This window comes from Montipora foliosa, chromosome 4 (genome assembly GCF_036669935.1).
Source record: "Montipora foliosa isolate CH-2021 chromosome 4, ASM3666993v2, whole genome shotgun sequence".
Classification (NCBI taxonomy): Eukaryota; Metazoa; Cnidaria; class Anthozoa; order Scleractinia; family Acroporidae; genus Montipora; species Montipora foliosa.
The window spans coordinates 28,489,515-28,509,514 of record NC_090872.1 but is presented as its reverse complement, the minus strand read 5'-3'; the positions used below and the strand labels follow the sequence as shown (position 1 = coordinate 28,509,514).

Here is a 20,000-nt window from a genome sequence, read left to right as displayed (position 1 = left end):
ATATCTCTCAGCTATGACGCGAAACAAGCTACACGTGAAATATACGTCGTTCTTAAAGCCATGAGGCGATACAAGCGCGCTACACATGTAACATTAGTCGTTCTTTAAGACATGAGGCGAAAGTCAACATCACGAAATATTGCACTCCACACTATACCTCGTTCTTTAAAGCATGAAGCTGAACAAGATTTTTACAAATCCAGGTCATTGAATTTCCGATTGCGACAGAAATTCTTGTCATCCAATCTCCGACAACAATAAATTATTAGCTTTTCAGTCAAATCCACTAATTTCAGTGACGAAGACAAAGATACTCTGCGTGAACGAGAGCCTTTCCCTGGATGAAAACTTTCATTTGTTTTTCTAATTGAAATTGTGATTAATTCCATAACACATTAGAAACTTCTATAGCATTCTGGAACTGTTCTAGTTAAAAGAGCTCTATATTGATTAGATGTGAAATATAGAATGGGCAAGGTTATGACATTAGAAAGTTCTATAGCATTCTAGAACTGCTCTAGTTTGAAGAGCTCTATAGAAAGTTCTATATCATCCTAGAACCGCACTAGTAAAATGGTCGTATGTGCAAACTTCTAAAGTTCTGATTAAAGTCAAAATTCGCAGTTCTAGAGTTCCGATTTCTAGAGTTCTAAGTTCTAGAATTCTCAATTGTTATATGTTACCCTCTGTGGGCTCTAGAATGTCTAGAGTTCTAGAATAGCCAGACTCTCTAAGTGAGTTCCAGAACGTCTAAACTGCACACTAGGCTTGGTTGATCTCACTGATTACCATTCACTAGTTTAAATACTAAGCACTCATTTAAGCAAAAACAAATCCCCATGAATACCATGTAACCACGTTATACCTCGACCGTATCCAAGCACCTTAAGTGAGCTAAAACGTTCCCCCGTTTTCCAAAACGAATTAAAAATGGACATGACAACTTGACTAAACCAGGTATCGCTCTTTAGCTTTCACTTTGCGGTTCGGTTAACTACACTTTTCCCGAGATTATGTGAAGAAGAAAGCACTCGTTTACTGATTAAGCCTAAGCGCTCATTTCAGTTATTAGGCCCCAGTAAGCACTCTCGCAAAAGTTTAGCTTTCATTTTGCGGTTCGGTCAACTACACTTTTCACACAATCTCCGACAACAATAAATTATTAGCTGTTCAGTCAAATCAGTGTAGAAGACAAAGATAATCTGAACGCCTTTCCCTGGATTAAAACTGCCATTTGATATTCTAATTGAAATTGTTATTAATTCGGAATAACTGATACGTTATTTATTTATGAAAATAAGTAAGTGAAAACAACATTGAAGAATTTAACAAACCCAAAAAATTATTACTACCCCAGCAAGAACTTGTTCGCCGAACGTCCGGCTCGGTGTGCGCTTGTAATGTCACTGAACCACCGAAGCCATCGGAGATATGTCCAGAAATGCACCCAACAACCAAAAATAGCCAAAAAAGAGAAAATGTTGGCGAATTTGGCAACTATGGCGAAAATGACAATTTTGCCACAATCGCCAACAAGGTAAAGCACAAAGCAGAGAGTGCTTAGGCCTAATCACCGAAAGGAGCGCTTCGGCGTAATCAGTAAACGACTGCTTTCTTCGAACCGTAAAATGAAAGCTGAAATTTTACAATAGTGCTTAGGCCTAATCACTGAAACGAGCGCTTACACTTTTGAAATATCGCTATAATGAACTGCCATCGCGGTCCGCAATCCCGTAGTCGAGGACTGAAAATTGTTCAAGGGCAAGACGATCTCGTGAAAAGTGTAGTGAACCGACCAACAAAATGAAAGCTAATATTTCAAGAGAGTGCTTTGGACTAATCACGGAAGCGAGCGCTTCGGTGTAATCAGTAAACGAGTGCTTTCTTCCTCACAAGATCTCGTGAAAAGTGTACTGCAGTGCTTTCTTCTTCACACGCACTCGTGAATAGTGTAGTAAACCGAAGCACAAAATGAAAGCTGCAATTTTGTGCTTAGGCCTAATCACTGAAATGAGCGCTTAGTCTTAAACAGGAATCGAGTGCTATTTCCTGTAGTTAACCGAACCGTAAAATGAAAGTTAACCGAATTGTAAAATGATTCGATCAACGCACTATAAGAACGAGAGATACATATCAACAAGGGGATTGATCGCGCTTTAAGAAACATTACTGTTTTTCACTCGATGATCGTGCTTTATGAACGAGAATTACATCTACATATACGGGGCACCCAACGTCAATTTTCGGAAGACGATTTGAAATTTATAATTTTCGGAACATTTGTTGTAAAATTTCTTGCTTTCCTGCCTCTCCTAGGATTTTCGAACATCTGAAAAATGGTGTAATTGCTCATTTTTAACGGATTTTTACCCTAAAAAGGTCACCTAAAATTTTCGAAAAGGTACGTTTTGATCCCTATAATTTTCGGATCACTAGACTTTTAATTTAGCTAGGAAATCCGAACAGATGAAAATTTTTTGGGGGATAAAAATATGCCTATATCTACCGTTTAAATACTAAAATAAGTTTAACAATGCTATGTTTAAGTGGTTTTGAACTATATGCGTATCTCCGTATCAGCGTATCCACGCAATTTAGGGTAAAGCTTCGAGGTGGCAGGGTATTGCAGTTAAGCCGTTGACTTCACCGATAGGGTTTTTTTTCTCTTGTAATTTATTCGCACAATTTGTGATTTTCACTCCACTTTTCTCTGAAGAAATTATTTCTGTATTGGACAACCCTCAAAGCTCAACTTAAGACCTATCTTTTTAATCTATAAACTTTATTGTATCTTTTTGTATATAAATATTTTGTATATATTAAGCATTTCTGCATATTCTTGCATATTTTTACATACTGAAATAACATTTAATTTTTCTAAATGTAATTTGTAATTTTTGTTAACCATTGAAACGCAGTGTAATGGTATACTATATTATTATCTATTATTGTTATTGATATGTACGTTTGAAAGTTAAGTTACGGCAAAACTAGCAATCTGTCGTTTACTGATATCTTTTACAGGTTTGGATCCTGCGGCCCCCCATTTCACTGCAACCGATGCCGAAGTTCATCTGGATAAAACGGATGCCGAATACGTCGACATTGTCCACACAAACATGCCACTCATAGGGACTTCAGATCACGTGGGACACACTGACTTCTTTCCAAATGGTGGCAGCTTTCATCCTGGCTGTTTGGATGAACCTTCTAGTGAGTTCTGAAGCTGCTGCAGGTGTCTAAGTACTTACACCAGTGTTACACAATCTAAATGGGTAAGGCCCATATAATCTAAATACAGATCAGTGGGTGCAAGCTATCTCAGATGATCATCCGAGTCATCCAACCATGCATGCACCGTATTTAGGTCTAAGCACCCATTTTGAATAGTGCTGATAAACTGTGTTTAAGTTTCTAAGTAAGCACCCATCTTAAATCGATTAGCTTTCAATATTGGTAATGGGTCTCTATTTAAATACTATAAAATTTCGCCTTCATTCAGCAGCGTGCTTCGATGGTGTGGTGGTTATCGATGATTCCTTACGCGTGGCTAACGAGCTAGGTTCAACCTTTTTGTCATCCATGTCCGTCGATCATCTTAAACAAAAAATTTCATTTTTTCCCCTTTTTTTCCTGACGAGAAAACTTCTAAGTATAGGGTAAACTTCATGTAATTGAAGTGAAAGAGGAAACGCATATTTAATGAGTTTCTTGGATGACTCGGATGATCATCTGAGATGGCTTGCACCCACTGATTTAAATTTAGATTACATGGGTATTACCCATTTAGATTGTGTAACACGGGTGGTACTTAATGTCTATCCTTAATTAGAATCACCCAACCATTGACTACGCTACTAGAGGACTTACTCTATTAGTAATAGTCCTCGAGTAGCGAAATTCGCCGGTATTGAAAACCTAACAAAACAATGGCGGCCGCTTCGCGTTTTGTGGAAATTTCAAAGGAACTTTTAGATAATTTATTGGATAATTCTATCCCAGAAAAGACCAAAAGGGCAACAAAGTACGGGATGAAGGTCCTTAGTGATAAACTTGTTTTGCTATGCTTTTTGTTACTAGACAAAACAACAAACTTTTTTTATCAATTCAAATCAAATCAAGCTTTACTTTTTTCGATAAGTCTTTTCAATATATTGTCACTTTTTTACTATAGAATGGTTTGCAAGTCAAACAAAATTAAAACAGTTATAAAAGAGACGGAGAAAGAAGAGTTAAATGAATGTCTCACAATGTTTTACCCTGCTGTCAGGCGAGAAGACGGCACTGAATAGTTTAAAGCGATCCGAGCAGCCAACGACTGATACTTAAAGTGGTACTATGATCAAATTTTTACCCCTTGAGTTTTTTGAGTGTATCACATAGAATTCCATGAAAGAACAAAAACGCCGTTTACCGTTTGCAAATGTCTTCAATAGTTCCGGATATATTTAAGTTTGAAAAATGGGTAAAATATGCAAATGCGATGACTGATGACGTCATACACTCAACCCAATATTATATTGAGTATATAAATAGAGCTACCTTGGCCAATTTGCAGAGCAGACCATTGAAACTTGGTAGTCTAATAGTTCTACAGGAAACACACCTATGGCTATTAAAAATTCTGTTCCCATTGCAACTCACTCTTTTCCAGTCCCCACCCACTTGATTTCCATATGTTAGTGATTTTCAACTTGAAAAATGTTAAACAAGGCTACAAACTCGAGCTAACATATTTATATGCTTGCTGGATCATGCACATAAAGTGCTGTTAGCAAATATCAAAATGGAACGCCAAAGGTGGCCAGAAAAGCTTTTAATATGGGGGAGGTCTGGAACCCAGTATGATGGCATGGTAGCAGAACCGTTAAGCTCATATTGTGGAGAACCTTTAGTAGAATCTTACTGCAAAAAATCAAAAATTTCTGATACAAATTGGCTAAGATATCTCTTTTCATCATATTTGAACAAAATTTGGTTGAGTGTATGACGTCATCGCTTGACTAATTTGCATATTTTAAAAACTCGAATATCTCTGGAACGAAAAGAGATATTTGAAAAACGTAAACAGCATTTTTCTTCTCAAGCACACTACTTGTTTATGTTTCAAAATTGCTTAGATAGGAAAGATGCGATTTTCGTCATAGTACCACCTTAAAGGAGCAGTGTCACCGTTGGCACATGCGTGACAGCATGCATGCAAAAAATTTTTGAAAAAGTTTGCCAACTTTTTCAAAGGTGTGTGTGAGTGTGAATATATTACACAATCAAAGCCATCCGTGGTCACTTTAGTGGAACAAATATCCTGTGGCGTTCAGAAACAAATTAACTATATATTCGTTGTCGTTCTTTTCTCCTTTTTTCTTTGATTTTGTTGTTTGGAAGGGGTTTTGATCGTATGTTACCTTGTCGAGTCGTGGCGGCCATCGAGCTGGAACCGTACAAATAGTGATTCAGTCTCCTCAAGAAAGCAAAAGCAGAGCAGTCAAAATACCAATACAGCATCTACAATAAAGAGAAACGTTCTAAGACGTGAATTCATGAGAAATTCGACGTATGGTGTAATCGAAGTGCAAGCTGTTTGACTATATATTACCAAGGAACGAAGTCCATCTTCGTATTTCATTTCTAGCGAGTCGCTCTAAAATGTCTATTTTATTATTTTGAAGAAAGGTCACTGTTTCACCAAAGCTAAAACAACCCAAAACTTTACTAATGCTAACATTAGGCCTAAAAAAACAATGTTAGCATAAGGTTAGCATTTTTTAAAGGTTTGGGTTGTTTCAGTTATAGTAAAACAATGACCTGCAACCCTAACTTGCAACCTGCACCCTGCACCCTGCACCCTGCAGTTTACACCCTCCGAAGCGGTGAGTAAAACATGGCTGAAAATTTTCGCTGCTTATCGTCTTTCGACTTCAAAGTTGTCTCTTGGAAATAAATGCACTCTCTTTCAGCTTTGTAATGGCATGTTAATCTTGATAATATGTCTGGTTTATCGCAGAGAAAAAAAATATTTGTGTGTGAGTGCTTGAACCGCCGACAGTTTTCCCGGTCACACTTCACTGAATTCAGATGTCACGCAGAAAACCAACATGGCATCATATTTATGTTCGATTTAATTTCTTGGACTCCAGATCATCGATAATTGATAAATATGCATTTTAGTGCTTTTGTAAAGCCTTATTTAGTCTAGACTTAAACAGAAAAAGCCAAAAAAAAAAATAATAATAATAAAAAATAAAAATAATAATAATAATAATGCCATCGCATGACACTGCCTCTTTAACACAGCCTCCGAACAACAAGCCAGTCGCTAGTCGGCGACTCAGCCTTCCAAAAGTCTAACAAGGTCCTCAACGCTATCTGTAAACAAAGGATGCAAGAGGGGAAAGATTAGCCGACTATTCATAAAAATGCTATCACGAGCGAAGAACTGCAACAGCTGTACGAAACAGGGCAACTCAGCGAGTGGGATACCTTGGATCCGTCTCAACTCCTCCGCGCTGCATGGTTTTACATATCGTTTTATTTTGGTAAAAGGGGACGTGAAAATCAGAGAAAGCTCACCTCAGACATGTTGGTTCTTCGGAGTACATCTCAAGAGTGACGTTACTATGAGTTCGCAACCCCGACGAATTCGACGGTAAAATGTTTGAGGTTCCTAATTCAAAGCGCTGCCCGGTGAAACCCTTGAAAGCTTCCTTAAACACCTGAATCCCAACCTGAAGGCTCCACCAACGACCAAGAGAAGTGTTAACAAAGTTCCAGCCACAAAAAGATGAAGTGTGGTACTGCAATTCCACCGTCGGCAAAAGCACACTCGAAAATATGATGAAAAACATGTCAACATCTGCCGGGATAGCTCCTCATCTAACTAACCACTGCGTCCGAGCTACATCAGTTACAGTTCTCTCAGATCACAACATTGAAGCCAGGCATATTAAGACTGTCACTGGACACAAATCAGACAACTGCATTGAATCTTACCGTTCCAGGGCTTCCTTTCAGCAGAAAGAGAACATGTCTAACATATTGAGCGCGGCCTTCATCTCTGGTGACTCCGCAGAACCACGAGGTCTTGTACTCGAGGGGGCTTCAACATCGAAAGAGCTCAATGGAACAAGCCCTCTTTCTGTGGCTCCACAGGATCAACAGTCAACATTGAAAATGCAAATGCCACAGTCTTTCAGCTTTCGTGGCTGCTCTGTTTCCATCGTAAACAACAACTACATGCGATGAACCAATAATCGACGAACTGTTGAAAACTTGGCCCAATTATCAGTCGCCAACTTGATCTGGTTCACTTCAGCTTTCCTTGCAGCATAGGTAGCCCAAGCTCGATATATGAGCAGCTCTTTATAATTTATGATGACCTTTGCATTGTTACGTGACTCGAGAGATTTGCATATTTATAAGGATTTGTATGGGGAAAATAACGATTGTTTCTGTGACCTATGAAAATGTAGCGACTAAAACATGTTTATCCAGTTCTGGTAGAATCCACGCGCATACTATCACGAATCCCATAGTTAATATCGTGAGTTGTTTTCTTCACTGTCTGAAGCTACATGCAGGTTTTACCGGGGCGCTTTCCACCCAATGCCATACAAAATTAGGATGCCTTTAAAGGCTCGTTTACACAGAGCGATTTTATCGCGCGACAAGAGATGCGATAAAATCGCAGCAAAGTTGCACTAAATTTCGAGCATGTTCGAATTGGGGCGACAAGGCTTAGATCTGTCGCGCTACAAATCGCAGTGAAATCGCCGGCTGTTCACACGCGCGATTTGCTGTCGCAGTAAAATCACCGTTCGATCGCAGCTCTTGTCGCGCGATAAAATCGCTCTGTGAAAACGAGCCTTTAGATTGACGGTTACACTGAATCGCCACTGACAACACCGCAACAATGCTCATGGGCTCTCTGTTGTGAGACTGTGCCCTCAATTTACTAATTGTACTCGTTCTAAAAGTCTAGTCTTAGTTGCCACTTTTCTCCCTTTCTACGCAGATGCTGTGTTCACGGTTGGTTGTAACCATCTGAGATCCACCGAGTTTTATATCAAAACCGTGAAGGAGGATTGCCCTAATCCGTGGGTAGGGCATCCATGTAGCTCCTATTTTTCGTACTGGTTTGGGAACTGCAACGATTGCGGTGAAGACGGATGTCCTCTTATGGGTTACAGAGCAGAAGAAAGCAAGCTTCACGGAGCATACTACCTGCGTACAGGCCGTGAAGATGAGGACACATTATGCCGTGAGTTAAATCTTTATTTATATGTAGAATGTACATGGCTTTAATTAATATAATCAGGGACTACCATTACATTTTGGGACACACTTAAAGGCCAGATAATGTCACCGTCTTGCTTTTTCTTTCTTCTCAGATGAAGGGAAGTACGAAGTTGGGACTGAAGTATTTCAAAATTCTTGCTGTCTTTGCGTCTCTTATGAGAACGAGGCGATGGTCAAGGCAAATCCTCAGTTTTGGCTAGTTTTATTTGTTTATATTTCACACGCCTACAATTCTATGGAAAAATTCACCACCTGACTCGTGAATTCCACGTTAAATTTCACGCGAAAAACCGACATCGCTCGAATTGCGAAGCATCATAAAGTTTTTCAAGGCTATCTCTAGAGTGAACGGGGAATAAAGGAATGGGAAATAAGGAACGGGGAACGGGGAATCTCTAAAAGGGGGAATCTCTAAAAGGGGTATCTCTAAAATGGGGAATCTCCAAAAGCGGGAATCTCTAAAATAGGGAATCTCTAAAAGAGGGAATCTCTAAAAGCGGGAATCTCTAAAATAGGGAATCTCTAAAAGGGGGGAATCTTTAAAATCCGGATTAGAATCTCTAACAGCAAGCATTTCAGTGAGGATAACTGAAGCAGAACGAGTGCGTTTGCAATTCTTGTTATATTATATTTTGGTCGTTTTGCTTTTCCCCCTAGTTTGTATTATGCTGATGTTGTCATCGTTTCGCCAGCACAAGTGTAGGTCATCACAAACAGATGAAAACATCACAAAGATAAGATTTTATTCTAAACGACAAACCTTTCCACTTTAATAATTATATTTTCCTGGTGCCGAGTTGTTACAAATAACCACTCTAAATAATAAAAATACATTTGGCGCCCCATATTTATGTGCCTTTAGTCGAAAACATAAAGCGTACAAATGTTTAGAAAAGATCAATTTCTAGGCGTCGATCGAAAGGGGTCCGTTACGTATTGCAACACAACAGAACAAAAATATTAAATTTAAGATCGACATGTGTATTAATTGTAAGCCTTAAAGTGTCACATTTTCTGAATACTGGCTTCCTGGTGTCCATGGGAACTCCGAAAGGGTTCCGTTTGGCGCTTCAACACAACAGAGCGAAACTATTAACTCTAACAACATGTCATTTGATTCTAACCATAACGCGTTACATTTTCAGAACAGTAGTTTCTTGGTGTCCATCGAAGCTCCGAAAGGATTCCGTTAGGCACTCCAACACAACAGAACAAAAGAAGAAATCTGACAACGATGTTGGCCTTTAGTTAATTCTTAGCCTAAGAGAGTCACAGTTTTAGAATACTGGTTTCCTGTTGTCCATGGAAACTCTGAAAGGAGTCTTTTCGCGTTAGGTACTCCAACACAATGTGCATAAAATCTAAGCCTTGGCTGAAACGTTACATTTTCGGAAAAGTATTGTCCTGGTGCTATGGAAACTCCGAAAGGAGTCTATTAGGCACTGCAGAGGTGAAATTGCATGTTCTGTGGCCCCTCGGAAGTTGTTAGCTGCCCTGTGATTCTGTGGCGAAATTGACGGATGTCATGGTACATTACAATGAGATCGTCGGGGCAATTCAAAGGAGGATTATGGATGACTCCTCCGCACCCATAACATCGCGAGACTCTGGTTCCCACCAGCCACTTCAGGAGGAAGGTATTTCCGTTTTTAGTAGGCAGTGCGTGTGGGACGCCAACAAGAGCACTTTCAAGAGCATACTGGTGAGGAGGTAGGCCATCATGGTGTGTGATAATCACGGTGGTTCGCGGTAGATTCAGCTTGTCTGACAAACGCACCGTTATGAGTGGGCAAATGATGCTCGGAGGAGCTATACTGAGGAACAGATGGCACTGCAATGTCGTACTGAGAACTCACCGCTTCAGAGTTGCTCGGGCCTTCTGGAGGTAATTCGTCTGATTTATGTTGCAATAAATGTTTGAGGCTTGGCATTTGACCTTTTCCTCTTGCTAGGTTTCAAGCATGTTAAAATGGGAATGACAGGCCTGCGCGACTCCCGCTGTGTGCCCATTGTGTTGACAAAAGCTTTCATAGTTTTGCTTTAATAAGCATGTCTTTAAGCGATTTCCCTTTTCTATAAGAGATCAAGGGAGGTTCCTTGTATATCTCTCTTAGTAGCGGCTGGTTTTGTATTAAATGCCATTTTTTCCATTAGAATATTTTTCAAACATAGCAGTGATGGATGAAATTGTGTCACAAAGGGTAGAATTTTCTTGTGCGTTTTCTGTTTTTGTGTAAGAGCGTTCTTTCTTTCCGCGAATTTAACTTCGGAAAGGATTTTGTCCACCAGGTTATTGGGATAACCTCTCGATGTCAGGCGTGTTCTAAAGTTTTTAATGTTCTCTTCAAACATTACTTTAGAAGAGTTTGTCCTCAAGAGCCTAAGAGCTTCTCCTTTAACGAAGCCTTTTTTAACGCCTGCTGGGTGGCAACTGTTGTAGTTTGTGTACTGAAAATTTTCAGTAGGTTTGTAATGTGTCCGCTCGTCGAGAATCGATTCTTTCTCGAATCTCTCTCCCTTATAGACTGTTGTGTCCAAGAAAGTTGATTCTAACTATGAGACTTCAGCGGTAAACTTTATGGTAGGGTAGTACGAATTTGCTTGCTCAATGAAATGTTATATTTCTTCTTTATTTGAATCCCACAAGCAAAATACATCGTCAATGAACCTTTTCCACGTTAGTGGTTTGTTAACGCTCTTCCTTACGATCTTTTTCTCTATAGATGCCATAAAGATGAGAGAGATCCCCCTTTTAGAGACTCCCCATTTTAGAGATTCCCTATTATGGAGATTCCCGCTTTTAGAGATTCCCCCTTTTAGAGATTCCCTATTTTAGAGATTCTCTCCCTTTTAGAGATTCCCCATTTTAGAGATTCCCCCTTTTAGAGATTCCCTATTTTAGAGATTTTCTCCCTTTTAGAGATTCCACATTTTAGAGATTCCCCCTTTTAGAGATTCCCGCTTTTAGAGATTCCTTCTTTTAGAGATTCTCTACTTTAGAGATTCCTGCTTTTAGAGATTCCCCCTTTTAGAGATTCCCTGTTTTAGAGATTCCCACTTTTAGAGATTCCCCCTGTTAGAGATTCCCCCATTTTAGAGATTCCCGCTTTTAGAGATTCCACCTTTTCGAGATTCCCCATTTTAGAGATTTCCTATTTTAAAGATTCCTCCTTTTAGGGTTTCGCTATTTCAGAGATTCCCTATTTTAGAGATTCCCCATTTTTGAGATTCCCTATTTTAAAGATGCAGCGATTGAATTCACCTTTTAGAGATTCCCTGTTTTAGAGATTCCTGCTTTTAGAGATTCCTCCTTTTAGAGATTCCCTATTTAAGAGATTCGCACTTTTAGAGATTCCTACTCTTAGAGATTCCCTATTTTAGAGATTCCCACTTTTAGAGATTCTCCCATTTTAGAGATTCCCCTGTTTAGAGATTCCCTATTTTAGAGATTCCCTCTTTTAGAGATTCCCCATTTTAGAGATTCCCTTTTTGAGAGATTCCCGCTTTTAGAGATTCCCCCTTTTAGAGATTACCGCTTTTAGAGATTCCCCTTTCCCGTTCCCCGTTCGCCATTCCCTATTCGTTCATTTCGCGTTCGCTATTTTAGAGAGCCGTTTTTTTCACAGATGAAGCGATTGAATTCACCTTTTGGCGACAATGTTGCAGTATTCAAAGCAGCTAAAAAAAAAAAGCCATTTCAAAGACCTATCTCGACTATCAGGAGCCAGCCAAAACAAAACAAAACAAGGAAAATCTTTTTCTTCCTCATTTCCGCCAGGTTTTTGTATTGTAAACGGAAAGAAATTGCTTTGCCTCCTTTGCCATGCAAGGCCACGCGTTGCGACGGTGCAATATCGGTCAGCCTCATTTTAAAGTCGCAATTCCACACTGAATACTTCGTCTTGATGGCCAATGAGATGGCGAGAATTTCCCTAGCATGCAATTCTATCCAAAAACGGCTCAATTAACGATAAAACCTAGGCAAAGACAATTGAATTGGCTGTAATTTAAATTCCTCTTTTTGCTGTCATCATTAAAAGCAGTTTTACTAAACTGGAAAGAAAACCCCAAGGGCAAAACTCTTTGGAAAATCTTAGTTAGTTGGTAAAAACTAGGGAAGTTTTTTAATTCATGCACGTTTTCTCAGTCTAGAGATTAGCCCAATCTAGATATTAGCTACTAGTCTAACGAGCATTAATGTGATGTTTTTTCCATTTTTTCCACTTTCAGCAAAATCATAACCATCACGAGAAAAGCAGGTGAACGAACGTTTTCGTCTACTCTCCTTCTTTGTTAACAGTAACATTAAGGCCATGAACTATGAAAATATCCGATAATCAACAAACTTAACCAAACCGAGTCTGAAAACATGAAAATGATCCGATATTTAACAAACTTAACCAAACCGAGTCTGAAAACATGAAAATGTATGTTTTAAAAACTTTTTGTATCTTGTGAAGATAAAAAGGTACAAATGCGTTTTATACTCTCGCAAATGAACAATGCACGTAGCCCTGCTAAGTTTCTTAAATTTCTCTTTTGTCTTTATTTTTCGTAAGAGATTCATCCAAAAATGGCGGCGCTCAGAGCACATGGCTCCCAACATGTAACGGGGCAATAATAATTGGAAAACCGGTACCGAAACTCTAACATCTAATCGAACACTGAGCTCTAGAGCTATACAGGCAGTTTTGCAGGAGGAGCGGGGTTGACAAAATAGCGAAAGCATTGGCCAGCCAGCAACCTGTTCCGGGATCGACATCCGGACTTTGTCGTATGTGACTTTAGTGCCTTGATTCCCTTCTTTGCTCCTAGAGGTTTTTCTCTATGTAATCAAGGCTTGTAATCACGCTTGATTTGTTTTCTAGAGGGTCGTAAGTTAGATTATTGTAATTTATGAAATAACTAGGATAGTACGCGCTCTCTCATTTGTCAATAGCTGTGTTTAGATGAGAGTATGGAAACACGGCTGTGACATCAGGCGAATTTTGATTGGTCATATGCTGTCAGACGCGCGTTTTGATTGGCTGGTAGGAAATATGATCGTGTATCAAGGAAATGTGTTTCAATAAAGAATTTCCATTCATTTGTTTCCCTCATTTGTTGAATTATCTTTGAGAAATATTTTATAAAAGCAATAGAGGACTTTTTCCGTGTTTCCATTGCCTCATCTAAACACTCGGGGAAGTTGTTGTTAGATGAGGCTATGGAAACAGGAAAAACGTCCTATATTGCTTAAATGTTAGTAACGTAACACTATTAGAAAAGTTTCTTGTTGTTATTGATGATTGTGGTGACGATAAATATAGATTACTTCATGGTTGGTGAATGCGTACGATTTTTATTCACGAGTTGTGAAGGATTGCGTAAACGTACGAGTGAAAGAAGAGAACGAGTGAGTTTAACGATCCTTCACAACGAGTGAGTAATAAAAATCGTATAAACGAGCCAACCATGAAGTAATTTGTTTATTACATAAGTACTGAGGTCATAAAGTTAACCGGGTCAGTGTTAATCGAGAGGCTATCAAACCACCGATCGTGAACAAAAGCCCCAAACAAATAGCAAAATGTTTTTGAAAAAAAAGAAATCTTTACCTTCCATACCTCGCTTGCGCACTTTTAAAACTTTTTAAGATCTTCTGAAATATTTTATGGAGAAAGCTAAGCAATAAAAGATCAAAAAATTTGAAAACCATACTCCAGATCTGCGAGCCAGCGAGCCATGCGCATTTAGGTCTAAGCCTCCATTTCAATTAGCGCTGATAAACAGTTATTAAGTCTATAAGCACCCATTTTAAAATGGTTAGCTTTCAATAACTGTGTGACTCGCATGTTGACTCACATGGCTCGCCATATTGGCTCGCATGACTCGCAGCCATGGCTCGCATGACTCGCAGCCATGTCTCGCATGACTCGCATGACTCGCATGGCTCGCTCGCTCGCACATTGTCGACGGCCATGTTTACAGATTTTACTCCCGCTGTCGTTGCACAGGCCACTCACACCAAAGTTCAACATAATATTAGCCAATCAAAAGGCTGATACCACAATTGTTCTCTAGTGAAAAAAATCGTCCGACCAATCAAAAGGCCGATACGACAATTTTTCACTAATGATGATGCTGATGCTGATGGTGATTGCTTCATTTTGTCGTATATCAACTGAAAAATCGTGATGTTTGCATGTTTACCTATAATTAGTACTCTTCTCTCTCTTTGATCATTGCAGGATACAGGACGCCTTGTGGAATCATACGATTTTTCTGAATCATGGTGTAGAGGTTTATCATAAATTTGTTAGGTGGGAAAAGTAACTGCAAAGGTTTTAATATTAATATAAGGTCGAATATCTTGCGATGTTACAAGCCAAGGTATAACTGTAGCGTAAGGGAAATAAAACATTAAATTATCAACTGATTATCTGATTAATTTATTCAATCCAGTCGTGAAAATGCGACCCCATCCAGCGGCACATCCTCATAAGCCCATTAATACGAATTACACCCACCGGGAGAGAATGATGAGGGGAATTGAAATGCATCCACTGTAATTGGCCTATTCGACTTAAGTGGTACCAATTTACTGTAGTTAGTGCCCTTGATTGAATTCAAAAGAAGAGCAAATTAATCAAACTTAATTCTTTGCAACAAAACGTGGGAAAGTGGTTTCAAATTGTTGGACCTACAAGAACTCATGTACTGTTTTGCGATGAGAATTATATTATTTAACAAGAAGAAGCAATCTTTCTTTTGCCAGTCACCAAATATTATGTTTACAGCAGACAGTGATTCAACTTTAATTTGTCTACCATTACACCAAGCTATAAGTTCTTTCCACAGCAGTGTAGTGAAATGGCAAGTCACAAAAAGATGTTCCAGGGATTCGTCCAACATACCACAAAAGGTGCACAATGAGGAGCCTATTTTGTCTATTTTTTTTCAAAAACGTATTTGTCACTAGATAAGTATTTAGAATTTTGTATTGAAATTCTCGTGACTTTTTGTCTAAAGCGACTAGAAGGGGCAAACTATGATTTTCCTTCCAGTCCAAACAAACACCATTGAAGCTTTCATTAAACTTTGAATGAGCTGTCGCTGGAGTGACAAATCCAGATATAAACCTTCTTAAAGGTCGCCTCAGTGATCGCGGAGACTTCTTGGTTAATTAGAACAAGTTGAATTTGGTCCTGAATAACGAAAGGACTATTGTTCAAGTACAATTGTTTTCCAATTACAAGGTTCTTCGTCCGCGAGTCTCTGGCAAAGCATTATTCTATGAGTCTTAATTATCGATTCTAAATGCGGGGCCTTAAGGCCCCATCTTTAATGTCCCCAACTAGGGAAACGCGTTTGTGTTTAAGTGCTCTCCGTAACATCTCTCACCTTTCGTAAATTTCGGATGTTTTTAAAAATGTTTCCCTCGCTTTTATCTATTTGTTTCGTTCTCTTGTTTCGTGTGTCACATTATGCCTGAGTCTATTGCCAACCTAAGAAAAGAAAATAACGATCTGAAATCTAAAGTTTCTACATCAACGGAGGAGATTTCAAGACCAAAAGATTTAATTCAAGAACAAAGCAGCAGTGACGCCCCTTCTGCTCAAGAAATATCTCACAGTCTTGAGTTCCTTAGCAACGAATATGATGACCTTATTCGCTTCAAAACCACTGCCAGCAAAGTGCTGCAACGACTGAGTTTACAACTCACTGAGGTCAAGGCCACTGAAGAAGTCGAAAGCGCGCCATGCAATTCCGCGCCAATTATCCTACAAATCACGACAAATAAAAATATACAATACCTAAACTAAGAGTCAATACTTATCATGTTCACAATGTCAGAAGACGCTCCATCTCGTGGTAGTAGCATATAATAAACGAGAAATTCTACAAGAAGAAAAAAAATGATTTGACTCTGTTGAATCAGCCTCCGCGTAGCTTGCACAAATGGTGAATGATCTCCAGAAAATCCCGGATGACAGAAATGCCCAAACTGCAACATGGGAAATGACTAACTAAGCATGTCACACTCATCATAAATCCATTTAATTCCTCTGGGCAATAAATGTCCTTTCTTATTTTTTTCAAAAGTCAGAAAATAATCTTTGAAGTTATTTTTATGTGATCCACAGAAGATTATTTCACTTGGGTCATTTCTGATTACTTTTTTTAAACACTGCATGTTTTGTATGAAAATTTAAAGCCTTCTGGTTCCAACTTTTTGTGAAGCCTTGCCACGGTAACGTTGCTAAGAGACTTTACTAACCTCGCCCTAGGAACTCGGGCGAAAAGAAACACTTAAAAAGGAGAGTCGGCCATTTTTGATAGCAACGTTTTTGTTGTTGTTTGAGACGTTATTAAGAAAAAGAACTTAACAACTGCTTCATTGGTGGTAATGGTCGTGGCCGTCGTCATCGTTCTTACTGAAGTTTTCTGAAAGAAAACTCCTCTTCAAAATAAACCTTCGTGCTGTAGTAAACATTTTGTGATCATTCCATCTTGTTTTACGGTGAGCAGTATGGGGAACTATAATGAAACTGGGTTGAGATCAGTAGTTTCAAATAGAACAAAGGAAATATGACAATGAATTGTATCAGTCATCCAGTTGATAGTATAATAAAACGAAAATAATTCACTTACTGGAAAATTATAGACGAACGATCAGGAATCTGCCGAGCCAGCTTGGGTCACGCAAGTGTCACGTGATTAGCTGACTCAGCACGCCCCGTAACGCACGGTCCCAAGTGTGCGATAGCACGAACTGTAGCCCCCATTCTTGTTAAGAGAAGGGCCCTCTACCCTCTGCCAAACAGCTTCTTTAATGCCACGTCACCCAGTTTTCTTCCTTGTCCAGGATCTTGACATCACTTAGATCAAAAGAGTGCCCCGGTTACGTACAACTTAGCGAAGCATGCTGCTTACATCCTTCGTCCGTTGGTAGGCTGTTCTTCGCATCACTTTAAGAACACTCAGGCCTTTGTTGAAAATATCAGGGAGATTAAACTAACCACCGAAGAAACAATAACATCGTATGACGTCTCTGCACTCTTTACTAGTATTCCACCGGATGAGGCACCAGCAGATTCCTTGACCACCTGAAAAGTCAGAACGTCAACATCAAATTTACACAGGAGCAGTGTACCAACAACCTGTTACCCTTCCTCGAGTGCCTGGTGAAAATGAACTGCGACGGATCTCTTTCTACCAGCGTTTATCGCAAGCCAACACACACGGATCAATATCTCCAGTTCAGTTCCCATCATCCCCTTATACACAAGCTAGGCGTGATACGCACCCTTGAACATAGAGCCAACACCCTAATCAGCCATCCGGACGAAGTAGAGAAAGAGAAGAAACACGTCAGGGAGGCATTGAATCTTTGCGGCTACCCAAGCTGGGACCTCAAGTTCTTCGCAACGCGACCATCAGCGACAGGGACAAGAACAGAGGACTGGACCTAGTGGATTGCGGAACATCCGGATAACTATCCCCTATGTGACCGGTGTCTCTGATGCTATGAAGTCAGTCTTCAGATCCTTCGGTTTTTCTACCACTTTCAAGCCATGTAACACCTTAAGGCAGAAGTTGGTGAATATCAAGGACAAGCCCCGTAAAGATAAGATCTCCCATGTGGTATACGGGATAAGGTGAGGTTCGGAGAACTGCAGTGAAACCTACGCTGGAGAGACCAAGCAGTCGCTGGGCTCGAGAATGGGACAGCATAAAAGGCCTAGTACCATCGAGGCACAGAATTCTGCCGTCTATAACCATTTACGAAGCTCGGGGCACTCGTTTGATCTAAATGGTGTCAAGATCCTGGACAAGGAAGAAAACTTGGTCAGACGTGGCATTAAAAAAGCTGTTTGGGAGAGGGTAGAGGGCCCTCCTCTTAGCAAGAAAGGGGGGCTACGGTTCGTGCTATCGCACACTTGGGACCGTGCGTTACGGGACGTGCCGAGTCAGCTATCACGTGACACTTGCGTGACCCAAGCTGACTCGGCAGATTCCTGATAAAGGCCGTGTGATATGGCCGAAACGTCGATCGTTCGTCTATAATTTTCCAGTAAGTGAATTATTTTCGTTTTATTACAACATAGGACATGTTCTATGCTAACGTTGTCGTCCTTAAATTTGGTTATTTCACGTTGTTATTTTAGGGGAACCAAACGATAATCTTCGGTGAAATATGTGTCCGGAAGAGTCAAACTGATGAATAGTATATGAAATAAATCATGTATGAACTGCGAATATGAAATCAAGTGTAGCTATGATCTTCGCAGTTATGAACGAAATTTTTGCAATTGCGTAGAGAAGCCTGAAAAATTCAGGACTTCAACGAGGTATGAACCCGTGACATCGCGATTCCGGTGCGACGCTCTAACCAACTGAGCTATGAAGCCACTGACGTTGGGAGCTGGTCATTTGTCGGTTCTAATGGTCCCGTGAGGAATGAATCAATGATGAGTGGTATATGAAATGAATCATATATGAACTGCGGATATGAAATCAAGTGAAGCTATGATCTTCGCAGTTATGAACGCAATTTTTGCAATTGCGTAGAGAAGCCTGAAAAATTTAGGACTTCAACGGGTGAAGAGTCAAACTATCCTAAGAATTTCGGTACTACGTTACCAAACAGCTATAGATTACTTTACTGAAATATCACCTAAAAGCCAGGCAAAAGTAATCCCTCACGTTTTCGGAAGGGATATTTTTTGCCATTTTTGGCACTTAAAAAGGTCACCTAGCAGTTTCGGATGAGTAAAGGGTTCGCAGGCAAGTTCTTAGAGGTAACGTTCAGCTTGCAATTTCTAAAATGAAAATTTCATTCCATAACACTTTAATTTTCGGATAAGATATCCGAACAGATCAAATTCTTGTAGGTGATATAAAAAATATCTCTTTATTCAGCCATTATACATATTAAGGAGCCACGAAATGTCTCTCAAAGGCTTTTGGTTTAATTTAATTTGCTCGTTGGGTGCCTTTGTTGTTTTGCAAACGGCGGCAAAAAAGGCACTAAAATACGTACCGAACGAGCAACACGATTTTTTCTCATCTTTTAACCAAAAATCATCTTGTTTTGTGGCGTTGCTTTGATAAACTGTGCACGTGAAAATGGCATAATCATATGCCACTAGCACTCGTATTTCTTACACTGACTTAGCACTTTATTTTTCTTTTCACTTAAAACAAAAGTTATGCCATTCGTCTACTAGATGAGAATGGCAAAACAAATAGTGCAGTGCCTTTGAAAATAGTTAAATATGCCAAGTACTATGTTAATCGTATCTGCAACACGTATCTCGTGCAGGAAAATAATAGGTTTCGTAATGCCAGCATTGCAGCTTCGGAAAAACAATGAATATTAGGCTCACGTATCAATAACTTTTCCGTAATTTTACAATGTAAATCCGATAGGCAACGATTGAGGTAAAAATTGAAAATGATCCCATTTGATGTTATGCCCGGTGTTAATTACATCTCCGGCAACTGCTGAAGTGCTGTCCTGGGTAACATTTGTCTTAGTATTTAGCTCGAAGAAAATCACCAAATACAATTTCAAGACGACCTCATCAAACGAGAACAAAAATAATAAAACAGTTTCTACCATGATGTTCAGAAAATGACCTTTTGTGGGTAGTAGCGAAAACACGGGGCCGGGGCCGCGGTCGGATCCGGAGTGTCTTTTTTAATATATATTTTTTTGT

At 39.5% G+C, this 20,000-nt stretch overlaps 1 protein-coding gene across 1 annotated transcript in view; it reads left to right on the top strand.

Moving 5' to 3' along the window:
• The window catches only part of LOC138000517 (lipase member H-A-like), an 18,491-nt gene extending 3,782 nt beyond the window's left edge, over positions 1-14,709 (top strand). Inside the window, exons 2-5 of the mRNA XM_068846981.1 lie at positions 3,025-3,213; positions 8,012-8,257; positions 12,526-12,554; positions 14,526-14,709. Coding sequence (XP_068703082.1) covers positions 3,025-3,213; positions 8,012-8,257; positions 12,526-12,536 — 446 coding nt within the window. The 3' untranslated portion in view covers positions 12,537-12,554; positions 14,526-14,709. The remainder of the gene's footprint in view (positions 1-3,024; positions 3,214-8,011; positions 8,258-12,525; positions 12,555-14,525) is intronic.
• The last annotated feature ends 5,291 nt before the right edge of the window (positions 14,710-20,000 follow it).